Below are 25,753 nucleotides of genomic sequence, written 5' to 3' on the forward strand. Positions count from 1 at the left end.
TTTCCCACACTTTTTCATACATTTTTCATCAGCTGCAATGAGGGCTATTGACAAATTTAATTTAATATTCACATAGTAATAGCAACCTGATACGTGCATATACCTATACCTAGTACAGCATAATCACAGAGGCAAAATTTACCTTTAACAGTGCAGGTGCAGTATTTCTCTCAGTAATCTATCCAGGCAAGATAATGGACTAAATTTTCTGAAAAGCCTGACAGCTTCAAAGGAGATTACTAAGGAAGCTAACAGATAATTCTAACTTGCTGGGTCTTTTTTGAAAACCCATGTCTAATATTCTGTGTAATATGATTGGATTATATATAGATGCTTTTGGCTGAAATTAACAGTTACGTGCTGACAAGAGCATGTAGTTGATGATCTAGTGGGATTGTTTCGTGTTTAATTTCTGCAGTTGTATCTTCGTCCAATATTGGATCTATCAACATCTTGGGTAGACAATAAGGGAAAAGCAAAAAAGCTGTGAACATATGAATTACAGATCAGTCAGGTTCAGTATCAAGAAGTAAAACCAACCAAATAATTTTATTCTCTTTATCCCCTGTCAAACAAACCAACTAACAACCCCCCATAGCCTACCTTCTCATTACTACAGCAGCTCTGAAATTTTTCTCCCCTTTTCTGCACTGTGAATAAACAAGGTGATTTTGGAAACTCCTCTTCACTTTTCTGAATTTCACCTTTGAACCTTTCAATGTGGGAGAGAACCCCTGAGCTCGTCAGGCAGATTAAATCCCAAAAGAACTTGATCTATTGCTTATCTGCCTTAACAAATGAGTAGTTAAGAGCTCTAAAATAGCCCATTACTATAGTATACACATGTCCTGGGTTCAGCAGTAGCAGTCATTTTTCTCCTTCTTAGTAGCTGGTGCAGTGCTGTGGTTTTGACTTTCAGCCTGGAAACAGCACTGATAACACCAATGTTTTTAGTTGCTTCTCAAGCAATGTTTACTCTGACCAAGGACTTTGTGAGTCTCATGCTCTGCCAGGAAGGAGGGGAAGCCGAGAGGAAGCAGAGACAGGACACCTGACCCAAACTAGCCAAAGAGGTATTCCATACCACAGCACGTCATGCCTGGTATATAAACTGGGGACAGTTACCCGGAAGGGCTAGGTCACTGCTCAGGTCAGGCTGGGTATCAGTCGGCAGGTGGTAAGCGGTTCTATTCTCTTCCCTTGTTATTTCCCTTATCGTTATTATTGGTGGTAGCAGTAGTGGTTTGTGTTATACCTTAGTTACTAAATTGTTCTTATCTCAACCCGTGGGAGTTACATTCTTTCCATTCTCCTCCCCACCCCTCTGGGAGAGCGGAAGGAAGGGGGGGGAGGGCAGTGAGCTGGCGGTTGCGTGGTTCTGGGCTGCCGGCTGGGCTTAAACCTCGACAGTTCTTTGTGACGCCCAACGTGGGGCATGCAGGGTTGAGATAATGACAGATCTGACCAGAGTGTGTCTAATTGTATTTGTGATAAGCATTTATTGTTTTGGATTAATAGTCACTCGTCACAATGCTGATTTATTGACTGCCAAAGTTGTTGCTCTTGATCTCACAGTTTCAGCATGTTGTACCTTACTTGCAGTGGGTATTTGCTGTTTTAGTGTTCATCAGCTGGGGGCCTTGGGCTAAGTTCTTGTTTCATGTACTTTATGGTAATGACTTGTAATTCAATAGACTCATTGTTCATGAAACTGATCTGGCTTGCGTTCCAGTGTGGTTGCCACCTCTATACTTTGGGAGGTATATAATAGAAGTGTTTAGCAATTACACATATTTTTTCCCCTTCTCGGGTGGTCAACTCGTGAAGGAGATATTCCTTTACCTTCCCAGCCCCCCTACCAGACCGTTTACAGCATCATTTGAGAGTTCTGAAGGTTTTGAATGGCCTTTGGGTACCCTTAAGACGTGTCTGCTGATTGTGATGGGGATCACCATGTTGGCACACATACAGAGTGTGTTTTACCCACGACCATTTCGTCTGATCTCGAAAGTTAAGCAGAGTCAGGTTTGGATCTTGTCTAGGGTTAGGCGATGATATAGGAGGACCAAGAGATTTTCCCCGAGGCTGGACAGTCACGAGTGGCAGGGTGTGTGGGATAGTATGAGCAAGTATCTAGGTCCGTGGGCCCCTCCAGTGCTTTGGAATTTCACCACTGAACAAGTGCAAAATCCAGAAAAGTTAATGAAACATTTAAATGAGGTGTGTTGTCATCCTGGTCATACCAGAGAGGGACAAATTACGGCAACATGCTGGGGCTTGGCCTATGCTTACAGAGCCCTGTTCAACACCATCCAGCACCTTCAAAGGGAAACAAAATGTCTCTGGATCTGATGGCAAAGCAACTGACAACACAGCTACTCTAACTCCAAATACAGCAGCTACACCAACTCCAAATACAGCAACTACACCAACCCCAGTGACAAGCACAGCAGCTACTCAAACTATGACAGCAACAGATAGCACAGCTACTCCAGCTCCAAGTACAGCAGCTACACCAACCCCAGTGACAAGTACAGTAGTGTCCTGGGTTCAGCAGCAGCAGTCAGTTTTTCTCCTTCTTAGTAGCTGTTGCAACACTGTGTTTTTGACTTTCGGCCTGGGAACGGAGCTGATAACACTGATGTTTAGACCGACCAAGGACTTTATGAGTCTCATGCTCTGCCAGGGAGGAGGGGAAGCCAGGAGGAAGCGGGGACAGGACGCCTGACCCAAACTAGCCAAAGAGGTATTCCATACCACAGCACTTCATGCCCAGGGAGGTAACTGGGAGCTACCCAGAAGGGCATGTCTGCTTTTCTGTCGGGCTCTCTTTTCCGGCAGGCGGTATCGTATTCTCTTCCCTTGTTATTTCTCTTATCATTATTATTATTGGTGGCAGCAGTAGTGATTTGTGTTATACCTTAGTTACTGGACTGTTTTTATCTCAACCCATGGGAGTTACATTCTTTCGATTCTCCTCCCCATCCCTCTGGGGGGGTGGGGGGGAAGTAGACTGCTTGGTTCTAATTTACAGCCGGGGCTTAAACCACGACAAGTAGCTACTCAAACTCTGATCGCAACAAATAATACAGCTACTCCAGTTCCAAGCACAGCAGCTACACCAACCCCAGTGACAAGTATAGCAGCTACCCAAACCCTGACAACAGATACTGCAGCCACTCCAACCACAGTGATAATCACTGCAGCTAAAACAGAGGACCAATTCGTGCCAATATCGGTTGCCCCTGTACGCAAGGGGAAAAACAAAAAAGACACAAGAAAGATGAAGAAGCAATGGCAATGCACTTACTACCTGGGACAGCATCTGATCAGGAGTCATCATCACATGAATCGGAGGAAGAAGAGGTGACTTCTCGATCCCGGACCTCAACCGAGCTACGGGGAGCACATCATCACCTGCTTGCTCCAATGCTGGGACAATGGAGCTGAAAGTCACGAACTAGAAGGTAGGGAAGCCAAGCAGCTGGGATCACTTGCTAGAGAAGGGGGAATTGACAAAGCAATTGCAAGAGAGAAACAGTCCCTCAGCCTTTGTAGGCGGCTCTTGGCAGCTGTGAAATAAAGGTTTCCATACAAAGACGATGTTATGAGTTGTTCGCCCAAGTGGACTACTCTAGAGAAAGGCATCCAATCTCTGAGGGAATCAGCCATCGTAGAGATGATCTATCACAAGCCGGATGCTGGGGATGCATCCATAGATCCAGGTGAAGTTGAATGTACATGACCTATGTGGCAGAAATTTACACGGAATGCACCATCATCATATGCACATTCATTGGCAACAGTAACCTGGAATGACAGTACCACTAACAGTGGATGAAATGTTTCATAAACTCTGAGAGTTTGAAGACAATCTCACGCTTTCCATCATTTCAGCTGTGGAAAAACTGTCCCAGGAGTTCAGACAATTGAGAGACGATCTATCTGATCTATCCAGCTCCTCATGTGTACCAACACACGTCTCAGCTATTAACAAAAGGTGTCCTACTGCTCAAGAGAGAAGATATAGAAGGTATATGCCACGGGCCACCCTATGGTTTTACCTGCAGGATCACAGAGAAGACATGATGAAGTGGGATGGAAAACCTACCTCAACTCTGGAGGAACGGGTGCGTGAATTGAAGAGGAGAACAAAGGTCAAGGATGATCATCATGTGAAAGCTGCGGCTTCAGTCTCTGGTGAGCAGGTTTCCAGATGGAGCGGAAGAGCTGATTTTACTCCATCTCCTGTGATAACGAAGAATAATCCCTTTCAACATGACTTAAGTGTCCAACGTTGTGATGGCTGTTAGAGGGGCCCTGCCTCCAGCCAGGTGGATGTAGGGGACAATCAGATTTACTGGACTATGTGGATCAGATGTCCTGGCACATCAGTCCCGCAGAAGTATAAGGCTCTAGTAGATACTGGTGCACAGTGTACCCTGATGCCATCAAGCTGTCAAGGGGTGGAACCCATGTATATTTCTGGAGTGACAGGAGGATCCCAAGAGTTGACTGTACTGGAGGCTGAGATCAGCCTGACTGGGAGGAAATGGCAAAAGCACCCCATTGTGACTGGTCCAGAGGCTCCATGCATCCTCGGCATAGACTACCTCAGGAGAGGGTACTCCAAAGAACCAAAAGGGTACCGATGGGCTTTTGGTATTGCTGCTTTGGAGACAGAGGAAATTGAGCAGCTGTCCACCTTGCCTGGTCTCTCAGAGGATCCTTCTGTTGTGGGGTTGCTGAAGGTTGAAGAAAAGTGCCAATCGTGACCACAACAGTGCACCAGCGGCAATATCGCACCGAGACTCTCTGATTCCCATCCATAAGCTGATCCGTAGACTGGAGAGTCAGGGAGTGATCAGCAGGACCCGCTCACCCTTTAATATCCCCATATGGCCACTGCGAAAGTCTAACAGAGAGTGGAGACTAACTGACTATAGTCTAGATAGTCTACTATAGTAGATAGTCTACTGACTATCTTGGCCTGAACAAGGTCACACCACCACTGAGTGCTGCTGTACCGGACATGCTAGAACTTCGTTATGAACTGGAGTCAAAGGCAGCCAAGTGGTGTGCCATGACTGATATTGCCAATGCATTTTTCTCAATTCCTTTGGCAGCAGAGTGCAGGCCACAGTTTGCTTTTACTTGGAGGGGTGTCCAGTTCACTTGGAACCGACTGCCCCAGGGGTGGAAACACAGCCCTACCATCTGCCATGGACTGATCCAGACTGCACTGGAACAGGGGCAAGCTCCAGAACACCAGCATAACAGCCCAGTGCTCCTGCAGATACATTGTGCTTTCTGATCCCTTACTGTTAGACTCGGTTTCCCCCCAATAAGCATGCAGTGCTGTGCCATGGAGCATGCTCCCAACCAGGCACACTGCCTAATCCAGTTTTGGTTTCTGTTTACAGTACCTTACAGTACCCAGAACTTCCTTCCCAGTTCATCACTTCCTTCCCAGTTCATCACTTCCAAACCACACAATAAAACTAGGCTGATGTTCTTCCTGTTCTACCACATAGCCTGTGATTTCCAGTGGTTACTGTCAGCCTGGTGACATCACATGCAGATACATCCTACAGCCAATGCTCTTTTAGTTTGTATTCATGGCATCGAAATTCAGCACTGTGCCTTTAAGTTAGGCTGAAACTAGCAGAGGTTTGGACCTGGTGAAAGCTTTGTGAGAGCAGTTGATTTCTAGTGCAGTCACCATGCAGTATTTCAAAAGTAATCTTAATTCAGTCTTAAATAGGAACACTAGACTAAAGCCAAGTGTTATTAGGTTTTTTTTGCAGATATTTATGAATTTACAGCCAGCAATAGCCTACATAGCAAATCACTGTCATAAAGAACTTCTGACTTAGTAGGCTATTGAGTACCATCAAGTTGGAGTTACCTTTCTGCAGCTGTTCTGCAGTATAATTATGGTTCAGAGGGAGATTTTGGTCAGCATCTACGAAATCAGAGGAGATATTTCATTTAAGATTTGTCTTGGTGTAAGACTATCAATGGATTGTAATGAGTTAAATATGTTTTCTATAATGTATACTGTGGTGATGGCTTACGTATACTTTACCTTTTGTGGTCTTCCAAAATGTGAGAAGATAACTGAATCATTTCAACAAATCTTTTGTTTCATGCAAAACTTTCTTTAACATTATTTTCAGGAGCGTTACACTTGCCCAAGTTTGACTCTGCACCCAAAAGAGTCTGTGTTTGTTGCTCAAACGAATGGGAACTACATGGCTTTGTTTTCTGCGCAGCGACCTTACCGAATCAACAAGAAGAAAAGATATGAAGGACACAAGGTATCCTTCTTTACTGGGAACTTAGTATCCAAATCTAGAAAGAAGATAGTTAGCAAAATACCTGTGCTTTTTAGTATGTCTGCTAATAGTGTTTGATTATAAATCAGTGATAGATATTAATTGGCTTCATTTGCTTTCCCATGTGCCAGTCTATTTTGAATCATATGCATTATGAAGAAAATAGTTACTAGAAGATACTATGAATACTTAATAGCTTGTTTAAGTATGTGTTATAGCTGTGTCTTATTAAACACCTGGAGAAGTCCTTAGTGTAAGTTTATTTAAAGATACAATTTTTTTTTTTTTGGTACTGTATTCTTTTTCAGTATGTCACAATAAACTTTCCTCATCAGCATCAGCAGTTACAGTGTTATTGATTTTCACAGGTGGAAGGTTTTGCTGTGGGCTGTGAATTTTCTCCAGATGGAACGCTTTTGGTGACAGGAAGTTCAGATGGCAAAGTGTTTTTCTATAACTATCATACTGCTAGGATTATTCGCACTTTGTCTGCGCATAAAGAAGCTTGTGTGAGCGCAATATTTCACCCAGTCTTGCCATCACTCCTTGCAACATGTGATTGGGCTGGAGAAGTCAAGATCTGGCAATAACAAGCAGAGTTACTTTTCAGGCTGTCTCCTGTTTGTGAACGGCATAGGAAATAAACCATGGTATGCAATGCGAAATTTTGTTGTGATGTGGTAAGCAGAAGAAGCTGTTGTCTTTTCTTCTATGACCTCTAAGTGTATGCTTTCATAATGCAGTTAAGATGGTCTTGTCATTAGCCGCTTAGCAAGTGGTTTTACTCTCTCCCTCAGCCCTGGTGACAAATTTCTGCCTGTGACAATTTTTTTTTGTGTCTTCTGCTACTCATCTGGCCCCACCCTGGTTTGAGTAGCTAAACTTAATAAAATTATTGCTCTTTTTATGGAGCTTTTCAATGCAGCTTTCTTAAACCAGGTTGTATCATAGAATTATTTAAATTGGAAAAGACCTCTAAGATCGTCAAGTCCAGTCATTAACCCAGCACTGCCAAGTCCACCTTATGTCCCTGAGTGCCACATCTACACATCTTTTAAATACCTCCAGGGATAGTGACTCAGCCACTTCCCTGGGCATCCTGGTCCAATGCTTGACAACTCTTTTGGTGAAGGAGTTTTTCCTGATACCCAGTCTAAACCTCTCCTGATGCAACTTGAGGAAATTTCCTCTCATCCTTACCAAAAGTTGGTGAGGACATACTATTTAACAGAGGATGACATTCAGATCAATTAATACCTATTTGATCTTCCTGGGATTTCTTTTCACTGATTTGAACTAATTTTCACTAGGTTTGCTCCCTGACCTGGTCACTGAAGGGTTGACGGGCACTAGTGTAGTTCAAGGTAAAACACCTTCTCTGCACAAAAAGGGAGAAGATCACAGGGCAGCTGGGAATGTTTCTTTTGGAAATGGGTGGCTGTTCCCAGCTCAATTTATTGTAAAATGCCTTCTGTGAGTTCCAGGAAAAGGTGTGCCAGATAATTTGAAGATAATTTTGAAGTCAGTAAATTTGTGTTCTTGAAATCTGGGTGTTTAAAGTTGAGTTTTAAACTTACATTTACAACTGTACATAAACAAAGTGAAACTATATGTAAACACTTTTAGAGAAAAAATAAATGGCTTTTTTTTATACATGGTTTTTGTGTTTGACTATTTTACTCCTGTTGTTCTTGAAAAGTCAGTACCCAAGGCTATTATGGAATTGCTAACTGGGGGGGAAACTTTTAATATGGTACCCTAATTTATTGTGACCACACATGCATTTCTCCATACTTCTTGATGTCATGTAGACACAGAAAATTGTCATAATGCTATTTAGTGCAGATGTTCTTTTTCACATTTGGATGGGAGCTGGGCTATTCTACAGCAAATAGAAAATTCATTAGGCCGTAACTGTGTGTTTACATGTGTATAGATTGCTTGTAAATGTCTTTGAAATTTGCATACCCTTCACTTGTATTGATTGCTGTATGTATACATATATATATATCTCACTGAAAAAATTATGTCTATGCATCACATAAGCCATATACCCAACCTTGACTCCATATAGATATGTGTTACCTTGCAGTGAGTGGTATAAGTTTGTTTTGGTTTTGGTCTGATTAGTCTTTAAACATATTTTAACATATACTGGATAATTGTGTTTAGTAAATTGTCTCTGTCATGGAATTCAGTAGTCATATATAATAGCAATTTTTCCTTTGTAGCATCTTTTTATTCTTCGGATCTTTTCTTATTGGCACAAATAAAAGGAGGTTTTATCCATTTTCCACATACTCAGTTAAAACAGATTTCTTGGAGAAAATTTTTCAGAACACTCTTGCAAATGTCAGATTTTTATTAATTAATGAGCAAAATGTGTTCCACAATAGGCCTGTACCAAGACTGAGGGTCTACAATTATATTGTTTGATATGTGGACCAAGATATTGTAGCTGCATGGTTTTAATCATAATATCAACAGTTATGATGAGTTTTAACACCAGACATTACATTTTAATGAACCATGCAATGTAGCACAAATAACTTTTGTTTGTTACTTTCAGACTGTTCTTAATTTCTTGCTTCCTTATTTTGCAATTATCTGTTCGACGGGAGCCCGAATTTTGCACTTCTCATGGCTGTGCCTCTAGCATACAAGCCAGCTGGACCCTTTAAATGACAACTGGTTCAGTGATTTGACGAGTTACTCCTAATTCAAGCTGCGAGATCTTCATAGATGTCAGGAGTTCAGCTGACAGTGAAGTGATAGTTGCCTATCACTGTGCAGGATGAATGATCGCACAACATTTTATAAGATGTCCTTCCCTCCAGGCATTTTAGTTCAAAATGTGCTATTGCTCTTTAAAACTTCTGGCAACCGGTTTTGTCTGTATGGGCAGCATTGTAGTCCTGTTATCTCCACGGGACATTATCTACTTGTTATTTTATTACATAGTGTTGAGAAAGGCCTCTGAAATAAATGTGAGCTCATGATAGTAATGCTTTATTGGGTGAAGCGCCAGCGTAGGTGAAGACTATTCTGTAACTGAATGAGCTCTTAGCACATTCAGCCCCATTTCAGAGCACGTATGGATAGAGTAAAAGATCTAAAAGAGCAGTCTTTGGGAATCATTGCACATATTGCGTAGAAAAGTGACTGCATTTTGTAATATTGGCTGTGTTTTTACTTATGTCTGAAGGCATGATTCTGATGTTTAGCATTTATTCTTCCTTAGACTATTTGTAGGTGGGCGAGGGAAAAGCTTAAGTTTGATTAAAGGTAGTAAATAAAAATGAAAGAAGATTGAAACTGTATACTCTTGAAGAATATTAAAATTAGGACTGCATTTGTGTCAGATCTCCAAGATTGCTGGAGTCTTAATTACTTATGAAATTCAGCCAAAGGTTTTATAATGCAGTGAAATGATGTTCACAGCATTATCTTGTTAAAATATCTTTCTAATATAAAACTGATTAAGACACAGACTGAAACTTAGTCCTTGGAAATATTTTAGAATAGTGCTGTCAATTAAGTTTTCATTATGATTCAAAGACAAATTCTTCCTTGTAATCTTATGTAATAACTGTAATAAAAAAATATCCACATTGCTCCATGATTCCGTAATTACCAAATACTGTTTGGGCTGCAAACAAGGATTATTATGTTTCAAAAATGCTTTTAGAATGTAATGAATTGTTGGTTAATTAATTTTATTCATAAAGTTATAATCTAGACATTTTTGAATCTTGCTTTAGGAGAAGTTCTTCTAGCTTTATGTAGAGCTCTCTAGGGCATCATATATTAGAGCTGAGATCTTTAGCATGTTGAAATGGCGTAGGTTGCATAGATAAACAAGTCAGATTCATTTTAATCTATTTTCTACTGTATCAAAACAGTAATAATTCCAATCTTTACCACTTAATTATTTGCTACTGAAGCGTTATTAATTTGGGGTGTCAGAGGATGAAAGCTATTCAACTGTCTTTATCTCAAAAAACCTGTTAATTAGCAGACAGTTATTAAAATCATTGTGCTCACTCAGCTGAAAAGTCACTCTATATTTCAGCTATAGGCCTAATAATGGAAATAAGGTATGGCATTACAATGGGATGACTGTTTCTGTAGGGCACAGGCAAATGTAAAAATGAAGACTATGTCATCCTCACCATTTACTTTCCAGTTTTTCTGTCCTTGTTTCATCACTTTGTCTTCTGCATTTAAATATATAATACGCTATATGCTCACTCTACGTTCATCTTCCCTTCAGTAAATTTAGTTTTGCTGTGCTCTGTCTTGTGGCTTTCAGGCTTTCCTTCCAGCTCTCATTAGAAAGGTAGCCAGAAATGCTAGAGCACTTTGCACTCCATTCTTGTCTTTCTGTTTTACAGTTTTAATGATTACTTTTGGAGGTTCTCCCCTCTTTCTTAATCTCTCTTTTGTTTGCTTTTCTTTCTGCCTTCCATTACAGGACCTTTACAGAGCCTTTGTATTATGACTGCTCCTACAAGGTGTACCTACATCAATGTCTTAGTTTGTCAGGAGTGTACTTTTGGGGAATAGATAATGACAAGAACAAAAAGTCTCCCAGTTATTGCCACTTTTATAATGCTTTGGTTCACATAGCACATAAACTATACTTCTTTCAAATGAACCTAAATGAGGACATGTGCTCGAAGACCATACTTAACATGTCCCGGCAGGTGGGATTAGACTGGAGATAGTTCAGACTATCCCTACCCCTACCAAATGCAGGTAGGTTAGATGCTGTATTTTTGGAAGTGATTCAGACTTTACAAATTTACTCTTGTTAAGCCTTACTACTTGCTAGCGTAAACGTAGCTTCAGGAGTTTCAAAGAGCCTTGGGCACTTTCCCATTGATAAATCTCTCACCTGTCTCTTCATGACTCACCACTCTGTGCAGGGTGTCATGCATCTGTGTTTTCACACTTCAGAAAGTGGAAATACAGAAAATTAATCTATGAAGGGAAGATAAAGTAATTTTAGAAGCACTTGATCTTCAGTGGCAGTATGACAAACTGGCCCCGGCCCAGAGTTTGGTGAATTCTGCCACATGTGCGGAATGACTCTAAGTTGAGACAGTGCAGCCTAGTCTATAATGAGAATGGTGGATTTTTAGATGGAAGTAGGGCTCCCTTTGCTGGTTTCAGATGGAGGTTTAAAGGAATTAAGCTTATACACCTCTCTTTCCCAGTCCCTGGATATCCTTCTACGCAAGCTTATTTAGAAGCCTACCATAAAGTACCTATATACTGCACAGAAATGATAAAGCTTTATCCAGATATAGTTCTCCCTATATCTTCACCATTTTGGATTAGTGCCTCTTAAAATTAATCTAAAAACTCTTGCAGGAACATTTTGGAGAAGGTTGAAATTCACCAAAGTTACAGTCCAGACAGCCTCAGCTGTTCCATTTGTCTCCAATTTATATTAACAGAGCCATAAAACTGAGGTATCCTTCTTAGTTCTGAATAAAGTTTATACTGACAAATTGTTTGAAGTGTGTCCTCAGAAGAGCTATTTATGTACAACTTGTGCGTAAGCATACCATCCCTGGTACAGACGTGGTTAGCTTAAGAAAGCAATTTTCCTGTGTTCAGATTGTTACCAATTTCTTATAAGGAAGTAGAAAAGAAGTGCCTCAGAATATCATTAAATACATCACCCATGAATTATTTTTTATTTTACTGCATAATGTTACTGTATAACTGCCTCCTTTGTTACATCCTCAATAAATAATACAAAGAAATTCTAGAGCCCTTCTACCTCATAGTGCATAGGAAATTATTTGAGTACTAGGTAAAGAATGTCATACCTTGTAAAGCAAATGAGTTGCCTTGCTAAGGCAAGCTTTTTTTGTTTCTTATATGTCAAGATAAAAGATCCATTAGCCACAGCCAGTCTGGATGGTTAATTTCATATCTTTGCTATTTGTTTTAATAGATAAAACTACTTGAAATGCAGAAACCGTTTCAAATTATGCACTGCTTTAGTACAAAAATGAAAATGCTTATTATGCCATTAACATGAAACATGCAATCTGTGAACTGTAGACATGACATGGACTAATTTTTATTTGTTGTAACCTCAAACAGAGAATGTTTTGACCCATTACGTGTCCTCTGAATCTGGGCAAAAGCAATGAAGTGAAATCTTAATCATGTGTACTTTTCTCAAACATCAAACATGAGAGATTTAAAAAACAAAAATCCTGAGAGACTGTAATACTGGTGAGGGAGAAAGAGACACAGGGTTCCCTCTGCAAGTACAAAGGAAATAACACCTCTGTCAGTTCACTGGTGCTGATCTCAAACTCTCTTCAGTTTGGGTTTTTTCCTGATTTTTAGTGCTTCAGAATTAATGGCTGTTGGTGAATACTCAGGTGAATTGCCCCCTCACGTAAAAAGATACCTGAGTCATTGCATGCTCTCTATAGGATGTGTGGTATGTACAGATCAGAATATATACAGATATTCTTGGTGTTGGTGCTAAATCACCATATAAACCAAAGACCTATACCAAGCCCCCAAAACCTGTATTGCAAGATTCAATTCTACAATACTTTTATGTAGCACTGACTTTAGTGGATGTATACCTGGAGTAGGAGGGAAGGTGGCAGCACGCAGCAAGAAGCACAATCTGTGAAAGTTTTGGAGAGTAGTAGATTAGAAGGAAAAGAGAGAGTATGTGCTTGGAGGATAAGCAGCAACGTCAGGTGAAAAAGTAGCAGAAGAGAAGATGAGAAAGGCAAGATGAAGATGGAGAAGAATGGATGTGGCTAATCATCAAACAAGAGAAGGAGATGTGAAATGCTTAGCACTCTTCACAGACGTGTACACAGGACTGTTGTATCAGGAAAATGAGCGGGCCTGGCTGTGAAAAGTGAAGGCAAATATGAGACACAAATAAAAGAAATGTGAGGGTCTAGTAAATTTCACAAGCCTTGTCTGCTAGTGAAGGGCTTGTTGTGCCCTTGGTCAAAAGGGTGGCTTTGGGAAGCATGAGCAGGCTGGGGCTTCTCATGCTTCAGCAAGCTGAAATCGTTGAAGCTGGGAAAATATCTGCTAAGTGAGCACAGCCTCTGGGCAGCAGGCTGGCTGGAGCTAAGACGGACCTGAGCAGAGCCTCTGTTCTCATTAAAGTCTCAAGCTACTACAGCTAGGGGTTACTCCATGGTCTGTTTCAAACGGACAAACCTCACTCATCCTGTGACCTTTCTAAAGATGTGGAGCTGCAGTAGACTGGTGACAGTCTCTAGCTAATAAATCTGCCTCTAGCTTGCCTCAGGCTGGATTGCCATGCTAGCCAGAGCTGAGAGCGTTTCTTTGGCCCATACTGCACCTATCTATAAAAGGCAACGTAAATTTGCCACAGGTCTGTGGCTGTACTTGCAGCACAGCCCTGCAGCACTTTAGTTTTCAATTAGTAAACTCTGATGTAAACTATAGCAGTCTGGTCATGGCTGCTTCAACGTCAGGTGAATTGCAAAATTCACCGGAGAAGATGTGTACTTCCTTGGGTAATTGGCATTTTGAGAGCTTTACAGGGAAGGCAGTGAAGACATTGTATCATTAATAAAATAAAGACAATGCTTTGGGGATTCTGGTGTCTGACATAATTTACATTTGGACCTCTGGTCTCTACTTCAGAAGTGCAATTTTTAATCATCTTTTTATTAATGATGTATAGAATGTTTTCCTTGTTTTTCAACACACTATCTGAACTACTGCATTAATTATGCGCCTTCAGGGATTTTTGCTATTCGATGCATTCTGAATGCCCTTCAGAGGGAGCGAGGTTTGCAAATGCAAAGTCTGACGAAGTTTCTCTGATGTAATTGGCAATTTCTCCTCTTACTTTTGCAATTGCTTAATTGAACGCTCTCTTTGGTGCAAATGAACAAAATGCCACTGGGATAACAGACAAATGTGTCCTTTTTTATAAGAGGAAAATGTTACTAGTACCTGGGCAAAACACAGCCCTTGGCTTAAATGCCTGCATTTTGGCCAGTACTTACAGGTCTTTAAAGCAAAAATCCTGTGTCCAAACTCGAACATGCTCACACAAATACTTGACATACAAAGTGGCCTTTGGAATTGGTATTCCACCAAATGAAAGCTCCTACTTCCCTGTTGCTGTTTGACTGTTTGATGGTCTGGGCCTTGGCAGTGGAGGAATTGCTGTTCTGTTCACGTTATGTTGCTGCAAGAACAAATAACAGGTAGACTTGAGGCTCCTTTCCTCACTTTTTTCTCTACCCTTCCATTTTCCATGGATTTTAAATGATGCTGAAACATTCCCTTGGGGACTGCAGTCCTTAAAAAAAAAACCTAAACCAAAGGATATTGAGTTTCTCAGTGAGTTTTAAACTGTCTTTTACTTCGGTGTCTGTCAAGGGAGACCTTTAAGAGAAATCACAATCTACACTGAAATCTGATGATAGCATTTTTATTCAAGGTAGGAAGTCCATCTGTACTTAACTTTCCACCAAACTCCTCTAGTTTATTAAACTCCCATTAGTTTTGCATGAATTACTGTTTAACCTGAGATCTTCTTGGAAGGTGGCAACTCTGAGGGAATACAAAATAGTTTCATAAGATAACTTGTCAGAGGAGAATTTTGGCAGTAATTTGAGTTAATTATGACAAAAATATCAATGGATTCTTCAGACATTTTCTAGAGGGATGTTATTTTTCTTCATAGCATAAGGGCTCATCATTTGCATCTGAAATTAATAGCTCTGTTTTTATTTTTAGCATTCATAATTAGACATTAATTTTCTCTCTGAATGCTTACATTTCACATTCTACAATCATTCTCTTTTGAGCAAGTACTACTCTAGATCTCTGTGAGAAAAAATCATGACAATTAAGTATATTTGAAGTGTTATTACTTTATCTGGGAGATTTATTTTTACACTCATGCAGAGCGCAGTCCCATCCATGCTGAAGTCTCTGTCAGACACTGACGACTCAACAGGAATTCCGAATACAGGTTTTCACACAATGTCACTGCACAGGTCTAACCCTCACCAGCTCTTGTACAAATCTCTTCTTTCTGCCTTTAAAAGTAACTTCTGCCATATATCTCAAGCATTGTTTTAAACTGCCCCCTATTTTCTTGTTATTTCCCCCTCTGTGTCTGTTTCTGCTTGTCGGTCCTTAGTGGCTCTTCAAGACAAGGACCACTGCATTGTTGAATTCCTGTAATGCACCTTTCTCATTAGGAGCATAACCACAGAGAAACCTGTAGAGAGGGTGCCAAAGTCTGGTGATAGTAGCTATGACTGGGAAGTTATTAAGTACGTATCAGCAAAATAGTGGCATCATTGATCTCTCTATTTTGAAAGCCATCTTCCATCAACCAAGTAATAGGATCATTTGTGAATACATGAGACAAATTCTTTCTTGTTCATCTAGGTCTGCTGGCTAGTTTTCCAGAAGCTAGCCTTCAGAACAGCCTGTCATCTAGGCAACTGTTTAGAAACATTTTACAGTGTTATGGCACGTGCAACCAGAGAGATGGTAAAACTTGGTTTCTCTTTAATACTGCTTTCACCTGTATGTGTTTAGGACATAGGTGATAGGCTTGAACCTCTTCTGCTTTCTTCCTGTAACACACTGTAAAGGTAAAAAACATAAGTTATTTTTCTTATATTAGTTATTGAACAGAAGGTCACAAAGCCTTGTTTGCAGAGGACCACTTCACAGGAGAAGACATTGGGGTGAGAAATACATAATGCACTTGCCACTTCACTCTGTAACTTCCTAGGAGAGCTCCAGCTCTCCTGTGATAAAACTGTCTCTTTGCAGAAGGGGAAACCTAGTATTCGGGGAAGAAAAGCAGACTCCTATGAGCTTTTATATTGTATTATCATTTTCAGGAAGTGTTTTGAACACTTTAGTGTAATAAATAAAAGAAATAGAGCTAATAGGTTGCCCTGCACCTTTATTATGAAGAGGGAAATAATCAGTAGATCCCATACTCCAGGAGGCTGAACACATTGGATGTCAGCCTGAAATAATGAATTCTCCTGTGGGCTGCACAAGAACCAGTTTCTAACTGACAACCATCTCAGGTAGGAGCACCTTGTGCCAAGAGAGCGTTTCAGGGGAACGAACCCTTCATCTTTCAAGGAATTACATTTCTTAACTGACTTATTTGTTCCTCACTCTAATGTCATTGTACAGTTCTCCATACTGATAGTTTTCTTTCTTTAAATTAAGCTTTTATTTGTGTGTTGGCAGCCTGCATTTAATGTGGCTGGAGTAAAAAATGTACATCCAGCTTTTATAATGCAGCCAATTTACTTCTCAGGTTTCATACCAAATGTTCTTGCTGAAGGGCTGAAACTCATCAAAATTATTAATACAATTTTTTTAATGGTAAGGAAATTGTAATGATTTAAGTATTGGGAATAATACATGCAAGTTTTCAGGCTTAGAAAAAATCTTTGGTAGAAAATATCTTCCTCCTAATCAGGGTGTGGGTATACATGCAAAGATAGATGAGTGGTGCAGGAAAAATCTCTGCCATTTTCCTAGGCAAGCAATACAATACAGCAGTCAAATGGAAATTAGTTTGTTAAATAGAATTCAGAGCAGGTTGTGGTAGCTGCTGGGGAGGTTATACTGACAAGGATCAAGATGGGTAGTTTATCTGCAGTTTGTATTTGTCTAAATTCCTGAACAATTTTAATGTGATTCAGATGTGTAAGGCAATTAAATGTGATGTTCCACCACCAGATAGCACAGTCTGTGTATCATCAGTAAGTTTAAAATCAGCCCTAAAGCTTTTATAAGATTTGGTGTGTGGGATGTCCTAGGATGGCTAGAGGCATGAATCGAATGTACTGTAAATAAACCATGGCATGAAAACTTTCACTATATCCCGGAGAGGAGTAAAAATGCTGATGAATGTCAAAATGATAACTTTTGAATGCAGTGGATAACTCCTGCCTGATACACATAGGGCTTGCAGAGAAAAATTGATTATTTCAGCTACAACAATGAGGGAGAAGCCTGACTTTGACACCACCATTAATTAGGAAAAAATTTCAGAGGCAAGTTGACCTGTATAATATGTTATTTTTATCTTTTTTTCTACATTTCTGAGGAGCTGCTGCCCTAGTGCCTACTCCGCAGATGTGGGGCTACAGCAAGATGATTTTCTCATGAAGATCTCCCTGTCATTCTGTGGGAAAACTCAGAACTGATGCTCTGCTGGTTCCCATGATCTATTGCCTGGACAACAGGCAATAGGTTCAGCAATAATAATGGTAAACCTAACAGAAGCACGAGGCTCTGGGATGTCCTCAGGTTTAGTTGCTGTTTTCTCCCTTGTTCTGTGATGTGTCCCACTTCATTCTGTTTGTTGTTTGTTGCTGTACAATCCTCAGCCAGGTTTGTATACCCTGTATACACTGTAGACATGCCTCTTTCTCTCTTGTGCTTCTGTTTATTTTTTAACCTCCTTTTCCACCCTCAGTATTCACAGCTATGCAGTCCCCTGCATTATGCATGCCATAAATGTCAAAACCTGCCCAGACAGCCCACAGTACCTTTATCACTGATGCAATGAGGAAACGTTCCCGTGTGGAGTACAACTAATGTTACAGCATCTGTATAGCAACCGAGAGCCTTAAAGGAATCATCCTAGATTGTACTGGTGTAAACGTGATTAAAATCTGACTGTCACCAGCCTCTGAAAGTCCTACTGAAAAAAAGACTTTGCTTGTTGCCATCTGTCAGCAATATTGCATTCATGAGGCTTCTTGTAGGCTCTTGCAAGTTAGCCACCTGCTGAAGAGAGTGAGTGGGCTCTGCAATGAAGTGGGTGTCTCTGGGAAGTACTTCCTTGTTGCCTTGTTAATAGCTGTACCAGTGCAATGAACTCTCAGAGCAGTCCTGCCTCTTTGAAGCCTTCCTCTTTTTTTTTCCAGGAAGAGCTGTTTCTTTCAGCAGTTGTGTGAAGCATTATCCACACAGCAAGAGAATGTGAAAAGACTCAAAGCCATCTGTGAGTATCAATGTGTAGCTAGCGTGGGTGGCTCTACTGGATTATCGGTGCAGATGTGTCAAGGTTGTTTGTGGCAAGGATGGTGCCTTTTTCAAATAGATCTTTTGTGTGAATTGATAAATAGCATTGGCTTGCAAGCGAGTATAAATACAAACTGAAGAGTGTTTAAGATGTGATACCTGTGATGTCAGTGCTTGTAGAAACGTGAGGTGGAGCCCAGCGGCTTTGTAGTAATTTCTGAATACTATACACTGAGACATTGCTCTGTTTCAGTTTAAGGAGGCTTTGTAAGGAGAAAGACTAGCAAGAGAAAGGGAGGGCCTACAGTAACAAACTATCTGCAGACACTGGAGGGCACCCAAAAGTGAATACCAGATTCCTTGGCACTGAGGAGCTCTGGCTTTCATCTCCTGCTAAGTCTAGGGGACTGAAAGGACTACGGTTGGAATCACAGAGGCTGGAGTGGTTTCCACAAAGACTCTCAAGAAGCAGGGGGAGTTTCTTGGTGACACTGTACAGAAGCGCAGGCAGCCACATGCATGTCAAAAGAAATCGTTCTAGCTGAGGTGGGTCTGCAAGAGGGTGAGCATGCATTTAGCTGTTTAACTATGTTTTCAGCCTTGGAAAGTTCAAAGTATACCATATTTGCTCTTGATCTTAGAGAAAGGAAAGGGACAACTTGGAGTTCGTCCAATGTGTGAGGTATGCTTAGCTGTGCAGTGAGGTATTCTAGACCAGGGTCTGGCCTATGAATAAGAAATTCTAGATTTCATATCCAAAGGGAAAAAAAGCTAAGGATAAGGAAGCATAATATTTGCTAAAGCTAGGCAGGTAATGCAATATGCATGGCCTATGCAATTACAATCAAGAGACTATTGTGTCAAGCACTGTATAATCAAGTAATAAGAGATAATCCATCCTTCATACACTTACAGGATAAAAAGAATTATACTAACTTTTCTTAAGGATAAAATACAGATGTTGGACAAACTAACTATTTGGCAGGGCTTGGGAATTATATGTGTATTTTCATGAGCTGCAAGGTAGGTTGTTTGAGTGGAAGCTACATTTTCTCTCTAAACAAAGCAGAAATTTATAGCTCTAACCAAAACAGTCTTAAAAGTGAGAGTCAAGTGGAGTTATGAGGAGCTTAAGCAAGAAATCAAGTTTAATTGGTGCCGTCTAGAGTGCGAAAAGGTGCATTTAAACTTCATCAGCAATAGAGAATGAAAGAAAGCTGAAAGACAGTCTAAACCTATTTTAAATAAAATACTTGTTCAGGGTTTTTGCGAAGTGTGACTTCACTGGATTAATTTTGTTTCCACACTGTGGCTTTCTGGGTTCTGAGATCCCAGCCATGAGCTGTTTACTGGCATTCTTTTCAATTAGACCATTTCTCCTTGAGTGACAAATGTTCTTCTATTAAACTGATTAAGTCTCAGGGTTTTTCCCTACTGACACAAGTCAGGTCATTGTAGGCAAGACTGACAGCTCTAGCAAAAAATGCTGTATCACTGTAGCTTGCAAAAGGTATTTTATTTTCTCCTCTTTGAAAAGGGGTTTAGGGGGGAGGAAGCCAGAATGAGAATGAAGAAAATAGTCTCTGTTGCTAAAAGCTTTTCTCTGGGACTTGTTCATAATGTACCTAAAAGATCAAGAGAACACAGTAAATGTTGTGACCAGAATGTTTTACTGCATTTTGTGCTGACACAGCCATCATCCTTGCTCAGCCTCCATTCCCTTATCTATCCTACAGCTTGTCAGGAAAATTTAAGCTGGTCCAAACCAGCAAGGTTCAAGTTCTCAGCTCAGTTACACATTTCCTCTGGGCAGCTCCGTTGTGTGTATTCTCTGGGCAAAATTTGAAAAAAAATCTGTTTTATTGTACATGAGCACCAATGTCTTAGAAATGTTTTGACATTTTAATAGTTTAGATGCACCAGGTAATTTTTGAATTTTCTTTCTTCCAGTTTCAGTTGTTGCCTTCCTCACCTTCAGGCTATTGTGGACTCTGAAAGCACGGGTGATTGAGGATGAATAGTAAATCAGTAAATGATGATTCAGCTCCCATGCTAAGACTGAGCTTGAGAACTTCAGCTTCATTCTTTATCTATTTCTCAAGATGTGAACACAAGGCCAAAATCCTCAAGATCTGTTAAAACTAAAATAACTAGCTCCTTATTGTCTCACTGGGATTAGGCATCTTAGTGTAACTCTCTAGGCTTTGGGGATAAGAGCATTTCCCTCACTTGTGGAAGATAAAGACTGTGAGGTTCTGAAGGTCCATTGAAATAAACTGTGAAATTACGGTCAAGTAAATAATAAACCCTGATTTATCTCCCTGCCAAAAATAATCCCACCAGAGTCAACGCTTGTAATTCCTCAGTTAGAAGTGCTGCTACTGTTGTCTCCACCTGCTCAGGTCAGTGATGCACTAACTTCCTTCAGGTGAAAGGTTGCATGCTGTCCAGACATTAAGTGTAGAGCTTCGTCCTCATACCACCCTACACAATTGGTGTCCAGACTAAGAGGCTTTCTACCATAGGAGAAAAGCTAAATGAGGGTTTGAATGGGAGCCTGCTGAAATTCATAGCCCTTATGTGCTGAGAACACTATTTATTCCTTGTGATCTGTTTTAGGATGTCACATGTGAAGAACTGGAATGGGGAAGGATGCTGAGTGACACATTACAAATGTAATTACTTTGGGACTTGCTGCTGTTTCTCTTCTAAATCATAGAGCTGTCATTGCTCAGCCAGGTATACTAAATACTGCTGTGGCTCTGCAGCTTGTATGGATGTCTGCTCTGATTCATAAATTACAAGGAACAAATCTAGATGGGTGAATAGATTTAAATACGAATTCATTAATGACTTAAAAAATGAGAATTTGTCTGAATAATCATAGAGTATTAATATATATATATGTTAGTGGTAGTTGTGCTGCTGAGCAGGCATTTCTCTCTTATCAGGGATGTTTTCCAATGACTGCATCTTCTAAAAGTCACAGTTTTGTCCCTTGCAGATAAAGACATTCTCCTTATTCTGGGATGTAGTAATTGCCTGCAAGGATGACCCTTGCCTCAGAAACGAGGAGCAGGGGTGGGAGAGACCTTGTCACATCCCATAGGTGTAGGATGTGGGGCTGTCAGCAGCCTTGAGTAGCTCCCATCTAGCAGAAAGCAGAGTGCACTTCTCTGCAGCATCTATACTGCAGAAGCCTGTAGAAGAGAAAGCTCATGGGGCTCTGAATTGCAGCCTTCCAAAACCTGCGAGGAGGTCATCAGGAAGACACGGTGGCCTTAGACAACCAACTAGTGTCTAAGAAGATATTGTGGGATAAAAAGCTCTCTAGGGATCACTGTTGCTCACCATCTGAGCCTTTTGCCCACCTCTGCTGCAGATGGACGCTTTACCCCTGTATCTCTCTGGGACTCTGACATATAGCAAGCTGCAACTTCAGTTATACTTTTCAAGGCTTTAGGAAACTGTGACAGTGTTACATGGCAGTAAAGATGATGTTGGAATCCTGTTTCCTTTGTTATTCCCAGAAAGGGTGGAATTCTTATCTGTTCTGTCCTACTCTTCAGAAGTTTGTGGGGATTTGGCTTTGTGGGCATTTGAAGATATATAAGAAAAGTTATTTTAGAAAGAAGGAATTTACAAGGTTAAGTCTTAATAAATCTGTTTGCACTTTGAAACCTAAATTTAAGACCTGTTTGTTAAAATTGCTTTACTGTGCAGAAATGTCATTTTAACTCTTTTGAGGCAATTAAGAAGTTATGGGCTTTTGTAGGTAAAAGCCCAACAGTGTAGCTTGGCATGAAAATGGTCAGTAGCTATTAGTTAGAGACAGAGTATATCTACACTTTGCTGCTGTAAAGGATTAGGATAAATTGCTTATATTCAGGCAAATTCTCATGGCACTTGGATCTACAGATGATGGTACATCTACAGGTAATGATACAACCACATCACATAGGACTTCTCTCAGCTGAGCACTTCAGTACACAATCCTCAGGTCACGTTTCTCCTCAAGCCTTTATTACTTCATATAGAATGTGCATATAGAGGAATTAAAATAGACTGAGAAGTGATAATAGTGGCTTTTTAAGGGAGACAGCCCTTGGATCCAAGTGTTATAAAAGATGGTTCACTGAAATTGGAGAATAGTCGAATAGAAACTTTCTTAAGCAAAAGGAGAAAAAAGGACATATTTTTCCACAGAATAAAAGTGTAAAACCAGCAATTGAAAAGGGCAAGACTGAATGTCAGTGGAAGTCCATTCACTGCACAAGCAGCAAAACAGTTTATTGCATAAGAATTCAAGTTATTCTTTTTAGCTTCAGCTAAACAATACCTCTCAATGACTAAGAGCTTTGCTGACACAGTCAAAATAAAACACCTAAGAGAAAACAACTTGAGAGAGAAGCTGGAGTGAATGACAGGCTGTTAAAGAATGACTGAATTGTTATGTTGTTTTATAACAATGAGGATTTAAAAAAGACATAGAAGAAAGATGGCAAAAACAATGAAAATCTCCTGCTCTTTTCTAAAAGGTCACATGGATCTCTAAGGCTGGAACTGCTGTATGGTGGTTACAAGCTCAGAAAACCTGCTACAAAGGAGCCTCCAATCTATTGATTTGGGGGGACACTAGAGCCTAACAAACCCGCAACTGAAATTCTGTGCAGGACTTGAAAACAGCATAGCTGACAACAAATCCTCAAACTTACCAGTGACGGAAGAAGAATGCAAAACAACCCTATAGGGCTCAAGTCCATCATGAGCAAACCCAAAGCTCTTTGAGGACATCCAGATGCTACTGTGTAAGCAATGAAGAAATTCTAGGCAACACTGAAGGGAAGTATATAAAAATAATTGCTTTTCAAACACACTGATTTCCAGGAGAAAAGCTCCCATTCTAGAAACATCGTCTGGCATTCTTTGTATCAAAATGCAAATCTTTAGATTTGGTTATATGAAAATGCATTTTGTTTGAGTAAGGCTTTTTTTAAGGATGTCTCTGACCAACTACCTACATTTATTGAGAATTTAAGTGCTGGGAGCATCACTCACACAATTGCTGCTTTTTGTACAGTGGGTTTGAATAACTCAGTGTTCATATGAAAATATGCTGGTTTTCAGCAACAGAAAGGTGAGGAGTGTGTTCCTTGAAAAGAATTAGAAAGAGCTAGAGACTTAAGGGAGTATCTTTCAAGGAAAAACTGATAGGACTACATCTGCACAATTTAAGCACTATTTAAGGCTAGATAATAGTCTGTAAGGATTACAAGGTTGTAAACATGAATGGTGAATAAGAATTCTCTGAGAAAGTCCAAAGGATGTCAATTAGTATTTTAAAATTAAACAGGGGAAAATTAATCTAAGTAACTATATAATCATGTTCTTTGATAGATGTTGGAGTGGAAATTCTTTTTAATTAAAAGTGCTGGAGGGGGAAAAGATTAATTTGATAAATGTTCTAGTTTGTGAGAAGAAGTTAGGAACTGTTGAATTGGAAACTACCTATTTTGTGGCTTGTCATGATTTAAACCCAGAAATATAGCTATTCCTAGACTTCTAAAAAGTTTAAAAGAAAGTCATATGTGTTATTTAAAATTATTGAGATTTTTTGCTTTTTTATTTTTTTTAGTCTCAATTTGGAGTGATAAAAAATATTTTCACATCTCAAAACCCATATTTAATTTTCATGATTTCGTAATACTTATGCACCTATGTTCCTAGTGAATTGTATCTTATTTTGCTGGTATCTTTTTTGTATTCTTATCTATTTTATTATGTGATTTTATGTGTTTCACTCTGATCTCTTTCAGCCCTTTTTGTGTTTCCCTAATCAGTGTTCTGTGTCATGTACATTTAGCCTTCAGTTTTCATTCATTAAAATGACATTTCTCATCTTCTGCTTCACCGCACTGTCGAGGACTTGTCTCTTTTCCTCACCCTTTCTATTCTTACTCATGGAAAGTGAAATAATTAATCAAAGCAGAAATTCTGCTATAGGTAGCTATAGACCCTCCATACAGAATATGACTACTTCAGACTTTACTTGGAAAATTGAAGTTTTGTGGCAACATAGAACTATCTTGGCTTTTTTATAATTCTTAAGAGAAAATTGGACATTTATGTCCTTGGGAAAATCTATTTCGAGGTAAATTGTCAGAAACTAGAGGGGAGAGGCTTACAGCACTTTTCTTTGGTTGAAGGTCTGTGTTTTGTGTTTCTGGAGTCATTTGTCATTAAACAAACATAAGAGTAGGGTCAAGTTCATCAAACCACACCTGCTTGAATAAAAAATTGAAGTAAGCTGTTCTAAGGACCATGTTTTGAGTGCTCCCCTCCATCAGAAATGTCCTACAGAAGGACAGTGCTCTGAGGAACACTGCAGCAGAGAGGTCTACCATCCCTTTCATCTGGGTCAAAGTGTATCTTCACCCTCTAAACAAGATGTCATTGATTTACTCTCTCATCTGCTACTTTGTTTATTTTTGAGGATGTTCAATGTCCCAAAACCCCAGTGACAATTTAATCTGTACTTGGCCCCAGCAGGTTCTCTGATGGCACTACAGAGCCCTCCAAAAGTTACAGTGCACAACGGTGAGTTTTGAGAGACCAAGTGAAGGCAAGTGGGTAGTTGGTTTTAAGTATCTCCAATTACATACCAAAAATCTTCCCCATGGCAGGATTTTTGGGATGATTTTCTCCCAGTATGAAAACTGAAGGTAAGCACAAAATTAAGACACCACCACAAAGAAAATGTAAAACTGCTGTGCAAACATCTAGTGCCTTTCTAGCCTCATGCCTCAGGTCTTTCTCTGTGGTTATCTCAAGAAATCTAAACTGAATGCACCAAAAAAATAAATAGAAAATCCTTTATTATAATCTTTCCAAGCTCTTTCTGTTTGGGAAAATTAAACCAAGCCATAGTTAAACCCATAAACCTGAGAAAATTTAGATGATTTATTTAAACTTTTTTCTCACATTCATAGAAAATTTGCAAACTTTCTGTAAGTTTTTCTAAATAAGGAGAAATTAAAATTAACACATTAAAGCTGAAGAGCTTTTCTAGCCATTTTGATTGATTCAGATGAAATTCATTGCAGGGTTACATACTGTTCTCTAACAGAATTCATTATACAAAAATGTTACAAGTTTATAGACTATTTTACAAGGAAAACCCAGTACTAATTGGCTGAAATGACTGATTTCAATCAACATATTAGTGCACATATACTGGGAAAAAGCATCAAGTGAAGCATAGAAGCAGACTTTGAAAGTGCAGCAGCATAGAAGAATATAATAGAACAGGGTATTAAATAGACATAATATCTAGCAGAAACTTAAATTTGTGT

General features: G+C 39.8%; 1 protein-coding gene across 2 annotated transcripts in view; it reads left to right on the forward strand.

The window, feature by feature from the left end:
• WDR25 (WD repeat domain 25) overlaps positions 1-6,974 on the forward strand; it is a gene marked incomplete at its 5' end in the record, with an annotated part of 62,856 nt that extends 55,882 nt beyond the window's left edge. For both annotated transcript variants that reach the window (XM_080620193.1, XM_080620194.1), the window contains 2 exons: positions 6,180-6,320; positions 6,707-6,974. In XM_080620193.1, the coding sequence (XP_080476319.1) occupies positions 6,180-6,320; positions 6,707-6,928 (363 nt within the window). In that variant the 3' untranslated portion in view covers positions 6,929-6,974. The remainder of the gene's footprint in view (positions 1-6,179; positions 6,321-6,706) is intronic.
• Positions 6,975-25,753: the final 18,779 nt, after the last annotated feature.

Source organism: Psittacula echo (genome assembly GCF_963264785.1).
Source record: "Psittacula echo genome assembly, chromosome: 5".
Taxonomy (NCBI): domain Eukaryota; kingdom Metazoa; phylum Chordata; class Aves; order Psittaciformes; family Psittacidae; genus Psittacula; species Psittacula echo.